Source organism: Scyliorhinus torazame, chromosome 16 (assembly GCF_047496885.1).
Source record: "Scyliorhinus torazame isolate Kashiwa2021f chromosome 16, sScyTor2.1, whole genome shotgun sequence".
Classification (NCBI taxonomy): Eukaryota; Metazoa; Chordata; class Chondrichthyes; order Carcharhiniformes; family Scyliorhinidae; genus Scyliorhinus; species Scyliorhinus torazame.
The window spans coordinates 58,940,926-58,955,321 of record NC_092722.1 but is presented as its reverse complement, the minus strand read 5'-3'; the positions used below and the strand labels follow the sequence as shown (position 1 = coordinate 58,955,321).

Genomic DNA, 14,396 nt, shown 5'->3' with positions numbered 1-14,396 from the left:
GTAACTTCATACTTGTGACAATTAAAGATTTTTTTTTTTAATCCATTCACAACAACCTCTTCTCTAAGGAGAACTGTCCCAGTTTCTCCTGGCCGAAGTCCCTCATCACGGGAGCAGTTCTCAAGCATTGGGCTTTTCTTGTGGGCCCAGGGTACACACTAAAACCTATTCAAATTCACAGGATCCATTTGAAACAGCAAAGAAATTTGACAGGAAAGAGATATTAGTCACAATATTCCAGGCATTTGGCAAGTGAGACGTCAAATTATTAAAATGATAAGAGATATGGTGAACAAATCTACCTCACAATAGCCATCCTTGATTTCAAATCCGTCCATGTTCTCACCCTCCACTTCTCTGTATTCACCCTCCCCCTCCCCATCTCTGTAATCTCCCTTCCCCTCCCTATCTCTGTAATCTCCCTAATTCTCCCCATCTCTGTAATCTCCATCCCCCGCCCCATCGCTGTAATCTCCCTCCCTCCCCATCTCTGTAATCTCCCTAATCCTCCCCATCTCTGTAATCTCCATCCCCCGCCCCATCGCTGTAATCTCCCTCCCCTCCCCATCTCTGTAATCTCCCTCCCCCACCCCATCTCTGTAATCTCCCTCCGCTCCCCATCTCTGTAATCTCCCTCCCCTTTCCATCTCTGTAATCTCCCTCCCCCACCCCATCCCTGTAATCTCCCTCCACTCCCCATCTCTGTAATCTCCCTCCCCTCTCCATCTCTGTAATCTCCCCTCCCCCTCTCCATCTCTGTAATCTCCCTCCCCTCCCCATCTCTGTAATCTCCCTCCCCCTCCCCATCTCTGTAATCTCACCTACCCTCCCCATCTCTGCAATCTTCCTCCCCCTCCCTGTAACCTCCCTCCCCCTCCCCATCTCTGTAATTTCCCCTACCCTCCCCATCTCTGCAATCTCCCTATCTCACTCCATCTCTGTAATCTCCATCCCTCACTCCATCTCTGTAATCTCCCTCCCCTCCCCATCTCTGTAACCTCCCTCTCTCTCCCCATCTCTGTAATCTCCCTCGCCCTCCCAATCTCTGTAATCTCCCTCCCTCACTCCATCTCTGTAATCTCCCTCCCCCTCCCCACCTGTGTAATCTCCCTCCCCTCCCCATCTCTGTAATCTCCCTCGCCCTCCCAATCTGTGTAATCTCCCTCCCCCTCCCCATCTCTGTAATCTCCCTCCCTCACTCCATCTCTGTAATCTCCCTCCCTCACTCCATCTCTGTAATCTCCCTCCCCCTCCCCATCTCTATAATGTTCCTCCCCTCCCCATCTCTGTAACCTCCCTCCCCCTCCCCATCTCTGTAACCTCCCTCGCCCTCCCAATCTCTGTAATCTCCCCTCCCCCTCTCCATCTCTGTGATCTCCCTAGCCCTCCCCATCTGTGTAATCTCCCTCCCCCTCCCCATCTCTGTAACCTCCCTCCCCCTCCCCATCTCTGTAATCTCCCTCGCCCTCCCAATCTCTGTAATCTCCCCTCCCCCTCCCCATCTCTGTAATCTCCCTCGCCCTCCCAATCTCTGTAATCTCCCCTCCCCCTCTCCATCTCTGTAATCTCCCTCCCCCTCCCAATCTCTGTAATCTCCCTCCCTCACTCCATCTGTGTAATCTTCCTCCCTCTCCCCATCTCTGTAATCTCCCTCCCCCTCCCCATCTCTGTAATCTCCCTCCCCCTCCCCATCTCTGTAATCTCCCTCCCCCTCCCCATCTCTGTAATCTCCCTTCCTCACTCCATCTCTGTAATCTCCCTCCCTCACTCCATCTGTTATCTCCCGCCACCTCCCCATCTCTGTAAACTCCATCCCCCTTTCCATCTCTGTAATCTCCTCCGAACCTACAACCCTCCCAGACTGTGTGTCCTCCATATCTGATGTCTTTCACATCCACAATTTCAGCCACTCCATCATTAAGAGCCATGCGTTAGCTGTCATGTCCCAAACTCTGGAATTCCCTCTCGACACCTCTCCACTTCACCTCTCCACTGTTCTTTCCTCTTGTAAGCCGCTGCTTGAAACCTAACTATCTTGCAAAACTCTGCCGTAATATGTCCTTATGGCGCCTGAGCTTATTTGTTTGACGCGGTTTCTCGGGTTTCTTATCACATTAAAGGTGTTGTTGGACTTACCGAATATGTTGCTCCCTCGGAAGGTATAGCCACCAAATGTAAAAACGTGAGAGTGATCCGCTGTGATGACCGTCAGTGTATCAGTAGCTTTGGTTAAGGAACCGGCCTTCCCAATGGCTTTGTCCATCTCCACGGCTTCATGCAAAGCCATCTTGGCCTTTCCTTCATGATGTCCATGGTCTATCCTGCCACCTTCATAAAGAAATGTTCATTCATTACCTCGGGACATAGGTTTCTATGTTAAAAAGACAATGAGGACCTGCCCTTGATGTGGAACACAGGAGAAATAAATAACATCAGAAGGACAAAGATCTCACCAGGGAAGGGAACAGAGAAAAAACAGCAAAGAGGCTTGTCCTACCACATAAGGTGAGTGTGAGCCATCGACCATGGAGATGTCACACAGTGTGAAGTCTGGTAGAAAAGGAATTGGCGTGCAAGCAGAAGGTTTAAGGTGCCGAATGGTCCAGTTCTCATATTCCTCAGTTTGCACCTTTGTAGAAAGCCATTGACTGTGGAAGGACCACGTGGAACGAGATGGCTGGATGTGCACCTCTGCACACATGTAGCATAGAGGACCTTCCATGGCTTCATCTGAGATAAACTAGATGATATGCTGGTCCATAACAATCGGGCTGTTACCCGCAGGCTGGTAATTGGCCAGCGCAGCCAAGGAAATGTGACTTCATAAAGCGGGACATTCCAGTCCAGCCACCATGGTAATTGTCATGGCGGCGGGGGGGAACGGAAAAATTGACGGACCAGGAAACGTTCCGTTAACATGAGGCAGGAATTTTCAGTCCCGTGGCAGACGGACCAGAAGATCCTGTGAAGCTGGACCAATCATCTTAACTCTGGGTAAGTGGCAACCCACGTGAATCATGGGGACATGGTATATCCCGATCCACAAAAGGCTTTTGCAAAAATTCTCCATGTGATTCTCTTAACTAAACACAAAGCTCCGAAATTACAGGGTAAACCCTGAGAAGAGATAAGAAACGAGCAGTGGGACGGGAAACATTGAGCATATATTAAAAGATTGAAGTCAGAATTGAGTGAGTGTAGAGCCCCAACGTCCATTGATGGGACCACAGTTGCTATCACATTTTTGATATAGATGGCCAGGGTTTGGAAACCCATTGCCAAGTGGCCACATTTGCAGATGATACCAAATTTAGATAGATCGGTGGAATAAGAGGATGAAGCTCAGAAATTACTGAATGATTTAGACAGGAGGTGGAAGTGGGCAGAAGAATGGCAGACAGATTGTAATACAGACAAATGCGAAGGCCTAGAAATATGGAGGAAAGTAGACAACAAACATGCTGCATGCACAGTGCTGAAGTAGCCAAGGATGAAGCTGAGTGAGACATAAGAACATAAGAACTAGGAGCAGGAGTAGGCCATCTGGCCCTTCGAGCCTGCTCTGCCATTCAATGATATCATGGCTGATCTTTTGTGGACTCAGCTCCACTTTCCTGCCCGAACACCATAACCCTTTATTCCTTTATTCTTCAAAAAACTATCTTCATCTTGAAAACATTTAATGAAGGAGCCTCTACTGCTTCACTGGGCAGGGAATTCCATAGATTCACAACCCTTTGGGTGAAGAAGTTCCTCCTAAACTCAGTCCTAAATCTATTTCCCCTTATTTTGAGGCTATGCCCCCTATGTCTGCTTTCACCCACCAGTGGAAACAACCTGCCCGCATCTATCGCATCTATTCCCTTCATAATTTTATATGTTTCTTCAAGATCCCTCCACATCCTTCTAAATTCCAACAAGTACAGTCTCAGTCTACTCAACCTCTCCTCGTAATCCAACCCCTTCAGCTCTGGGATTAACCTAGTGAATCTCCTCTGCACACCCTCCAGTGCCAGTACATCCTTTCTCAAGTAAGGGGACCAAAACTGAACACAATACTCCAGGTGTGGCCTCACTAACACCGTATACAGTTGCAGCATAACCTCTCTAGTCTTAAATTCCATCCATCTAGCAATGAAGGACAAAACTCCAATCGCCTTCTTAATCACTTGTTGCACCTGTAAACCAACGTTTTGCGACTCATGCACTAGAACACCCAGGTCCCTCTGTACAGCAGCATGTTTTAATATTTTATCATTTAAATAATAATCCCTTTTGCTGTTATTCCTACCAAAATGGATAACCTCACATTTGTCAACATTGTATTCCATCTGCCAGACCCTAACCCATTCACTTAAACTATCCAAATCTCTCTGTAGACTTCCAGTACCCTCTGCACCTTTTGCTTTACCACTCATCTTAGTGTCGTCTGCAAACCTAGACACATTGCACTTGGTCCCCAACTCCAAATCATCTATGTAAATTGTGAACAATTATGGGCCCAAAACTGATCCCTGAGGGACACCACCAGCTACTGATTGCCAACCAGAGAAACACCCATTAATCCCCACTCTTTGCTTTCTATTAATTAACCGATCCTCTATCCATGCTCCTACTTTACCCTTAACCCCATGCACCTTTATCTTATGCAGCAACCTTTTGTGTGGCACCTTGTCAAGGAAATCCAGATGCCACATCCATTGGCTCCCCATTGTTTACCGCACTGGTAATGTCCTCAAAAATGTCCACTAAATTAGTTAGGCACGACCTGCCCTTTATGAACCCATGCTGCGTCTGTCTAATGGGACAATTTCCATCCAGATGCCTCGCTATTTCTTCCTTGATGATAGATTCCAGCATCTTCCCTACTACCGAAGTTAAGCTAACTGGCCTATAATTACCCACTTTCTGCCTACCTCCTTTTTTTAAACAGTGTGTCACGTTTGCTAATTTCCAATCCGCCGGGACCATCCCAGAGTCTAGTGAATTTTGGTAAATTATCACTAGTGTATTTGCAATTTCCCGAGCCATCTCTTTTAGCACTCTGGGATGCATTCCATCAGGGCCAGGAGACTTGTCTACCTTTATCTCGGAACCTATGTCGACTTGACGCTGCCTTTTCCTCTGTAGTGTTCTCAATTATTCAAGGGTCACCTAGCCACAGCTGCTGTTGTGATTTTAGTCCAGGTATAGGCTGCAAGTCTCACTCAGCTGGAACAGGGATCGATATCCCATGCTGCTGGCATTTTTAGGAACCTCATGCTAGCCAACCTGAGCTAACCAAGGCCTCCAAATAAAACACAAAAGCATGCCAAATAATATCCATCAACAATCAATGAAGCCAGTCGGATGTTGTGCGACAAGCTAGAACAGTAGGACAGAAAAGAAAGTAATTATCAGACTTTGGTCAGCCTCCAATTTCCCTGCAGATTCCAACAGGCGTGGAAAGGACAAGCCTGCCCACATCCAGTCGTGTCACTTGTACTTGGCATTTTGCTAACACCATCACAATCATCTCATTTCCGCCTTTTAAAAAGAAAATCCCTCATTTCTCTCATTCTTCCTCCACACACATTTATCCCACACGATCTCTGGATAGTAAACCAAGTCACCACTCCATGGACTCCCATACTGACACTGGAGGCCATTCAGCCTCTTCAACCTTCACCTCAATTCAGTTAGATCATAGAGTCATAGAGTTTCACAGCACATCAAGAGGCCCTTCGACCCATTGTGTCTGTGCTGACCACCAAACACCTATCTATTCTAATCCCACTTTCCAGCTCTTGGCCCCCAGCCCTGAATGCTATGACATTTCAAGTGCTCATCTAAATGCTTCTTAAATGTTCCCGCCTCCACCACCCTTTTCAGGCAGAGTTCCAGATTCCCAACACCCTCTGGGTGAAAAGGTTTTTCCTCACATCCCCTCTAACCCTTGGCCCTTGCCTTAAATCTGTGCGACCTGGATATTAACCCCTGTACTAATGGGAAATGTTTCTTCCTATCTACTCTATCTGTGCCCTTCATAAATTTTGTACACCTCAGTCAGGTCCCCCCTCAGCCTACTCTGCTCCAAGGAGAACAACCCCAGTCCAACCAGCCTCTCCTCATAGCTGAAACGCTCTGGCCCAGGCAACATCCTGGTGAATCTCATCTGCACTCCCTCAAGTGCAATCATATCCTTCCTGGGTAATCATGGCTGATCTGTAACTGAAACTCCATTTACCTGCCTTGCTTCCCTAATCCTTCTAATCCTTATATAACAAAAATCTACCAATCTGAGATTGATATTTCCAATAGAGCCTTAGGGGGGGAATATGGTTCCAGATTTCCACAACCTTTTATGTGACCAACTACCTTCTGACATCATGGTTGAGTGGTCCAGCACTAATTTGCAGGTTATGTCCCTTTGCTGTGGACAATCCACCACCATCCAGGGGAAATAGTTTCTACTGATCATACCAGAATAGCTGTGGACAAAATGTTGGATCTGTTTATCAGTCCCCACATGGGACGGTCCATACAGCGCACTAACGAGTCAACATCAGGTTCTCAGCCCCCACCCTCCTCAGAACAGAAAAATCTTTAATCACTCCAGGGGTAACTTTAGCCAGGTTGGGAAGAGCTATCGCTGTTACATTTCGCTAACATTAAAACTGGCCAACTTCCAGCAGCGCTGAACCATTCTCATCCGAATGAACGAGGTTCAAGGAACAAAGAACAAAGAAATGTACAGCACAGGAACAGGCCCTTCGGCCCTCCAAGCCTGTGCCGACCATACTGCCCGACTAAACTACAATCTTCTACACTTCCTGGGTCCGTATCCTTCTATTCCCATCCTATTCATATATTTGTCAAGATGCCCCTTAAATGTCCCTATCGTCCCTGCTTCCACTACCTCCTCCGGTAGTGAGTTCCAGGCACCCACTACCCTCTGCGTAAAAAACTTGCCTCGTACATCTACTCTAAACCTTGCCCCTCTCACCTTAAACCTATGCCCCCTAGTAATTGACCCCTCTACCCTGGGGAAAAGCCTCCAACTATCCAATGGCCAGCCAATCGCAGGGCATGATACTGGCAGCCATAACACAGAAGGCAACATCCTTCCTGTCCATTGGAGGAGCAGTGCCTTGTCGTCGGGTGCGGCGGGAGGGCAGGGTGGATGTGTGGAAAAGACAATTCCAGTTAAAACATTGGCTTTTAATCTGAACACATTTTAACCAGGGAAACCTCCTGGTAGATTCAAAAAGTCTAAAAAAAAAGCAGAACTCAAATATTCCTGCTCGGTCCGCCTACCCACCCCTCCCTCACCCCGAGGGGGAGTTTAGTGATGTGCGCCTAATTCTACAGTCACTTATCTCCTGCCAGTCAATGGATGAGCCACAGGAATGAACACGATAATGTGTTCCAGTGGGTTGACCTTGTACATATAGAAAGCAATCTGCAGCTGCAGTGCACACAGCAGATAAAAGTGTAAACTGGTGGTCCCAGTAGAGTTTAAAGGACTGTTCCGCTTCTCATTTATCCTTTTAAAAGGAAATTTGTGTGTGGAGTCTGCACGTTCTCCCCGTGTGTGCGTGGGTTTCCTCCGGGTGCTCTGGTTTCCTCCCACAATCCAAAGATGTGCATGTTAGCTGGATAGGCCATGATAAATTGCCCTTTAATGTCCAAAGGTATGTGGGAGACAGGTACAAGGCAGTGGATTGGGCCTAGGTGGGGGGTGTTCTTTTGGAGGGTCAGTGCAGACTTGATGGGCCGAATGGCCTTCTGCTCTGTAGGGATTCTATGGTTCTGCTGACAAATTCCACGGTGACACCCTTCTCAGGAAGCTTGAACCTTTTTCTATTCATCCTGGACTCCTATTTTCCCTCTGCATTACCAACGTAGAGCTTCACCCACTGGAGAACAATTCTACTAACTCGAACCTGTGATATTCCCACCTCAAGTCTCAACCTGTGATAGTCCTAGTCCTGAATGCGTGACATTCTTAACCTGAACCCTTGATTTTCCTGGCCAATGACATTCTGAACATTAGTCAATGACAGTCCAGCTCCGACGACTCATATTCCTGACCCGTGATCCTCCCAAACCAATTTGCGATAGTTCAGTTCTAATTCATGAGATCCCAACTGAGATCTGAACCTACTTTATCCCTGTGTGATATTCATGCCCTAAGTTCTGAGCTTCCAACCTTATGTCCGTGTCTTTGCTAAGCGGGCCTAATTCCACATAGAACCATAGAATCCCTACAGTGCAGAAGGAGGCCATTCAGCCCATCGTGTCTGCACTGACCGTCTGAAAGGACACCCTACCTAGGCCCACTACCCCCCCCCCCCCATCCCTGTAACCCATAACCCCACCTAACCTGCACATCTTTGGACACGAAGGGGCAATTTAGCACAGCTAATCCACCTAACCTGCACATCTTTGGACACTAAGGGGCAATTTAGCACAGCTAATCCACCTAACCTGCACATCTTTGGACACTAAGGGGCAATTTAGCATGGCCAATCCACCTAACCTGCACATCTTTGGACTGTGGGAGGAAACCGGAGCACCTAGAGGAAACCCACGCAGACATGGGGAGAGCCTGCAAACTCCACACAGACAGTCACCCGAGGCGGGAATTGAACCTAGGCACTTGGTACTGTGAGGAAGCTGTCATAATATACACCAGTATATTATGGTGCAGACACACACACACACACTGATGGACATGCAGTGGGACCAATCAGCATACACAACACCGCAGCCAATCACCAGTGAGAGCACACGCACTATAAAGACAGGGGACAGGAGAGTCCCCGCTCATTCTAGTAGTAGCCAGCTCGGAGCACAGAGCTCACAGCCTGCAACACAGACATTCACCATGTGCTGAGTGCATCACCTGGTTAGGACTATGCAAGGGTCAACAGTTAAAGCTGGTATTGCATTTACCCACAGTTCAAATATGTTAATATAGTTTACCTTATAATACAATAGAGTTGGACCACTTCCAGTGTTGGTGACCTGTTTGTGACCCAGAACACCCAACACATCAGCAGCAGTACTAACAACTGTGCCACCATGCCGCCCACATGTATAACATCGTCTGTTCCCCTTTCTCAGATCATCCACTGCTGAAGTCTTCAATCAATGTCTCCGTTACCTCTAGTTTTGACTATTCTGAGGCTCCCGCACTCCTGGCCGCTCCCTCACACATTCTACCCTCTATAAACCTGAGGTCATCCATAACTCAGCTGCCTGTGTCTGAACTCACATCAAGTCCCATTCACCCGTCGCCTGTGCTCACTGACCTGCATTGGCTTCCTGCCAAGCACGTCTTGAATTTAAAATTCTCATATTGAGTTTTTAAATCCCTCGCTCCCCTTTTTGAGCCTCAGCTTTGCCTGAAATAATTTTGTCCCATGTGAAATCTATAAATATCACTTGACATCTTTGTCTAATTTGAAGCTGCTCTGCCTATCTAGCAAAACGGTCAGGAATTTAAACTGGAATTTTAGATTTAGACAAATACATTGAGATGAATTTAAACTATGTGGAGTCAACTTTAAGGCTGTGTGAAAATTAAGCGGGATATCCTACATCTGTAATTATTTTCATGAGGTGAACACATTAGCACGGTGTGTTTCCAAAGAGCCTCTTGCAAGAAATGAATGAAAAGTAGCTTTTAAATAGCTGTGTGTTTTTTGCTTTTGAAGGATCTAGCCAGAAGGCTATAGATGGGATTTATTGTAAGAAATCCTCTTAAGCCATTGGTATACCACACAGGCAACAATCTTGAGAGAACATAGACTGCCAGTTATACAACTCATCTGGTTTTCATTCCACTCGTTGGGCAGCATCGAATGGAGCCTCGTATTGTCCTTTCGTAGAAAAGCCCGTCGAATTAAGTGCCACCTAGGCAGTGGGGCTGGAATGCCACCTCCTGCCACTGATTTAATCAAGGCACTAGATACCACCCACAATAGCCTTCCAAGTATTTCAACAGTTCACTGTGAGGTATTAAGTGAAGATCTTTGAATTATGCAGCATCTTACCATATGATCAGGAGGTGAAATTGTGAAATCTGTAATCCCTGAAGGGATCCTACTTTTAAAAGTCTTCGAAACCCGTGCCACAGCATCTTCTGCCTCTTGTCGGAGAGATGGGGCCTTGTTTTGACACTGCCGACAATGCTGCACTCGCTGAATACTTCACCAGACTGTCAGCCTAGATTGTGCGCTTAAGCCGACAGGGGAGGCAGGAATCTCGTGGAGCTGGCTGCCAATTCTCAGAGTGTGTGGCTTTTAATCACAGACACATGATTATGCCAGTTGGAAAATCAGCTCTTCTGAGCTGATCAACTGCACACGTTTTAACCACAGCCGAGACACTGCTGAACATTAATGAATTGCATTACTTTGAACTCTCTGTGACTTGGCGGCTAACTGGAGACTCCGTCACTGCAAAGTTCATCATGGCTTTCAAAAGGTCAGTAAATGTTTAATAGGGGTCGGTGGCTGCAGTCAATCTAGTGACAGCGACTGAACACACTGCAGGGTGCTCTGCCTGGCGCAGAGAGCAGGGTGAGCCAGGTTCAGCGCCCAGTATGTAGGCGTGGTGGTAGGATTTAAAGTCAATTCATAATATCAGCAATCGAAAGCTTGCCTCAGCAATGGTGACCTTGAAATCATCGTCAATTGTTGTAAAAACCCACCTGGTTCCCGAATGTCGTTTCGGGAAGGAAATCTGCCGTCCTTACCTGGTCTGGCCTACATGATGCTCCAGACCCCACAGCAATGTGGTTGACTCTTAACTGCCCCTCTGAAAGTCACTCAGTTCCGGGGCAATTAGGGATGGGCAGTAAATGCTGGACCAGCCAACGACGCCCACATCTCGTGAAACAATTTTTTTAAATGCCGTGTCAGAAAGTAGCGAGAAGTCGAACTTCGGCTGAAGTTTTCCGCCCCTTCTTGCTTGTGAGATCTTCCAGGCCCGCTGACAACAACCCCAAACGCCCCTCCCCCCCCACCCCCACCATGCTCTCCACGGTCCCCAGCAGCCGGAGCCAGCGAGGAGCAGTGGGAACTACAAGATCCCCCTGCCCCCACAAAACACACCGCACGGAGGGGGCAGGTGGAAAATCCCACATCTCAATCTTATTTTAACCTCATTTAACATCCAATTGAATTGTAACAAAGGTTAAGGCTCTATTCTGAGGGCGTGTTGCACATTTACCTTCCACTAGTAAGAAGAAACCCTTTGGATTCTTGCTCAGAATCCTGATTGCTGCTGTCACCATTTCTTCGAGGGAAGGATCTGTGAGTTTGTTTCGTTCCAACTCGTACTGCAGGTCACTGTGTTCGAACAGGGCTGGGAGACACAAGGGAAGCACAAGGTGAGTACCATCAGCCAGAAACAGAGCTGGATTATTGCCAGGAACAACACATAGCTTAACACAACTATAATGACCCAGAGTCGGCTGATGGTATGATAGATTTACTCACAAGTATTTACAAGAGTCTGCATAACGCAGTATCTCACCCCCAGTGCAATCCTAGTTGGGAGGACTTATCTCACCAGGCCCTGATCTGGCCCTGCTTTTAACCTTTGCTCATAAAGAGCCCCGGGTGGGTTGGTCTCCGCCCCCCCTTACCTGGGGAGCTCGTACTCCACGAGTCCCAGGGGGAGATCAATGAAGGTCAGATGGCAGGCGGTAACAGCGGGAGAGTTTCCTGGTCTGCCAAACTGCAGAGGGTGACGGCAAACAGCTTTGCCAAGCATAACCGTGCAACAATCCAATTGGGGTTCATGATCGCTAACGCCATCTTAGGGCTTAGTACCCAAAGGAGGATGAGTACAATCTTGTCCAGGAGACCTGAGGCGGTGTATTAATTGCACATTATTCTGCCACTTTGTTGGTCTGAAATGAAGGGAGGGCTTTGAACCTTGGATCGCGATGATCTTCCCCAGGCTACTAAATAGTAACCTGACATTCAGGTATCCATGTTACCTTCTAGAAACACTCGTTTAGATGCCCTGCCTATGCAAATCGGCATCCTAATTCCGTTTGGATGGCCCTGGCTTTAATCCATGAATGGAGGTCCAATCCTATCAGGACTGAAGCACTGCCAAGGAATTTAGTTTTTCACTCCACAACAGATACTTTGAGGCAATGGCCACCAATGCAAATGCAGATGAAAGGCCCATTCGCTATTGTGATTACCAAATATACACATAACAGCCAATCAGACCCTGTTCAAAACAAGCCTAAATCTGTTTACGTTGAATTCACTCAAGACTAACAAATGACTCTCTTCTTGTCCCTCAGAATGCAAAACTAAATCACAGGTTGGTTGTTCGCCTTTTATAAAAATAATAATCTGAACGGTTTCTATGGCAAGGGTTTGTCGCTAACAGGGTGGACCAATAATTCAGGACATCTGATGGAGAATCCAGCAGTTTTAGAATTTCAAGGCGATGTAATATATCTGGGAATGAAAAGATTGGGCGGGTTTTCCCGCGCAACCGTCACATGTTCGCAGAGGGGGACCGCCATTGGTCAGCGGTGGGACCAGACCAACAGGGTTTCCCATTGAAGGCCCCCATCACCACCAAGAAACCCGCGACAGGGGTGCGCCATCGACAGGACCAGAATATCCACATTGCCGCAAAGACTCAACTAGTTTGGTAAATATCCCTTACGGGAGGAAATCTGCCTTCCTCCCTTGTCTGGCTTAGATGTGACTCCAGTGACACACAAATCACACTCTAACGTGGCCCAGTAAACTACTGCATTGTATCAAATCCAACGCACATGGACAGCACTGACTCAGGATGGCACTCATCACCATCTTTAAGGGCAGCTGAGGGTGGGCAATAATTGCTGACTCTTCAAACGATGATCATATCCAGGGAGTGATTCATTTGTAAAGTTCACAGTTCACCAGCAGCGAGTGGGAAGCAAGATGGTCTATCGAGCGGCCCACCATCCTGGAATGAACAGCAAGGGGGTGTGGTGTGATGTGTTGGGTGTTCTGGATCCGTGTAACACATACAGGTCACCAACACTTGAAATAGTGCAACATTCTTTTATTGAATCATTAACTGTTTAACATACTCAGACTGTGGATTAATACGATACTAGCTTTAACTAAAGACCTTTGCCTTGTCCTAACCAGTCGATGCACTCAGCACATGGTGAATGTCTGTGTTACAGGCTGTGAGCTCTGTCCTCCTAGCTAGCTGCAACTCGAATCAGCGGGAACTCTGATGCCCCCTGTCTTTATAGTGCGTGTGCTCTAACTGGTGATTGGCTGCGGTGTTGTGTACGTTAATTGGTTCCACTGTGTGTCCATCAGTGTGTGTCTGCACCATGATATACTGGTGTATATTATGACATGGTGGTCATCGCAATTTTAACTGTCTAAAGCTGCCTTCTGTCAATCAACAAGAGCACCATGGTGATTACTGAGGCTCAGGCGTTGCAATTGGGCGCAGTGGATTGGGCAGGGGGTGAAAGGTGTGGGGGAGGGGAGGAAAATTAACCAGACATTCCAATTCCTGTTCCCAATCTAATGGCCTCCGACTGGAGGTAGTCCGCAGGAGCTCCCATTTATAGTTATACGGAGCATGGTGTCACAGAGCTGCCAACCTCAGAACCGAGGCCGCGTACGATCTTGCAGGATTTGAGGGTGGGTGGATAGTGTCACGGGCATTGGGGTTAAGCTGGATCGGGCAGGGTCAAGGGTCAGTCGGAGTACAGTGAACTAGTCAGGCACCGCACTGTGCCAATGCGGCACCCAGCCGGATTGTCTCAGGTAATTCTCCAATAAAAATGGATGCGTGGCACATTCTGAAAATGTCCGTTTTTCGCACGGCTACTGTTTTTTGAGAAGTTGGAATTGACACACTGTGTCACCGACAGGCCCCACATTGACATTTTAACTCTGATTTGGCTTTGAAACCTTAGTCTCAGCAAAATAGCAAACTCACATCCTCGGAAGGAAAAGGAGGAAAATCGGTACAAAATAAATAAAGTGGAGAGCACTGTCTGTGCCTTAACCCCGGACCACAGTCTAACCAGGAGATAGAAAATAGCTTGGTTTCCTTACCCATTAAATGGTCTACTTTTGACAGGTCAAGGCTTTTGAGCTGTTCCCTGTTCCAGATATAATGAGCGTTCTAAGGAAACGAGAGAATCTGTTAGTGTATTAGTCACACACAGAAGAATGTTCTAATTACGTTGGTCGCTGCTTATCAAAGCAATATGTTACCCTGACCTTTCACTCAAATTGCATCAAATGCAGACCACCAGGTTCGCTCCTGCAAATGTTCCAACTACTTCCAGAGGTTCCACAGACAGGACTTTACAGTGTTTGGGGAGGCTTCTATATGTGCCTTAACCATAGAAA

General features: G+C 47.4%; 1 protein-coding gene across 5 annotated transcripts in view; it reads right to left on the bottom strand.

Annotated features, from left to right (window-relative positions):
- The window catches only part of alpl (alkaline phosphatase, biomineralization associated), a 130,343-nt gene that overhangs the window by 12,119 nt on the left and 103,828 nt on the right, over nt 1-14,396 (bottom strand). For all 5 annotated transcript variants that reach the window (XM_072478549.1, XM_072478547.1, XM_072478552.1 and 2 more), the window contains 3 exons: nt 14,097-14,166; nt 11,221-11,355; nt 2,137-2,328 (listed from right to left, as the gene is read on the bottom strand). In XM_072478549.1, the coding sequence (XP_072334650.1) occupies nt 2,137-2,328; nt 11,221-11,355; nt 14,097-14,166 (397 nt within the window). The remainder of the gene's footprint in view (nt 1-2,136; nt 2,329-11,220; nt 11,356-14,096; nt 14,167-14,396) is intronic.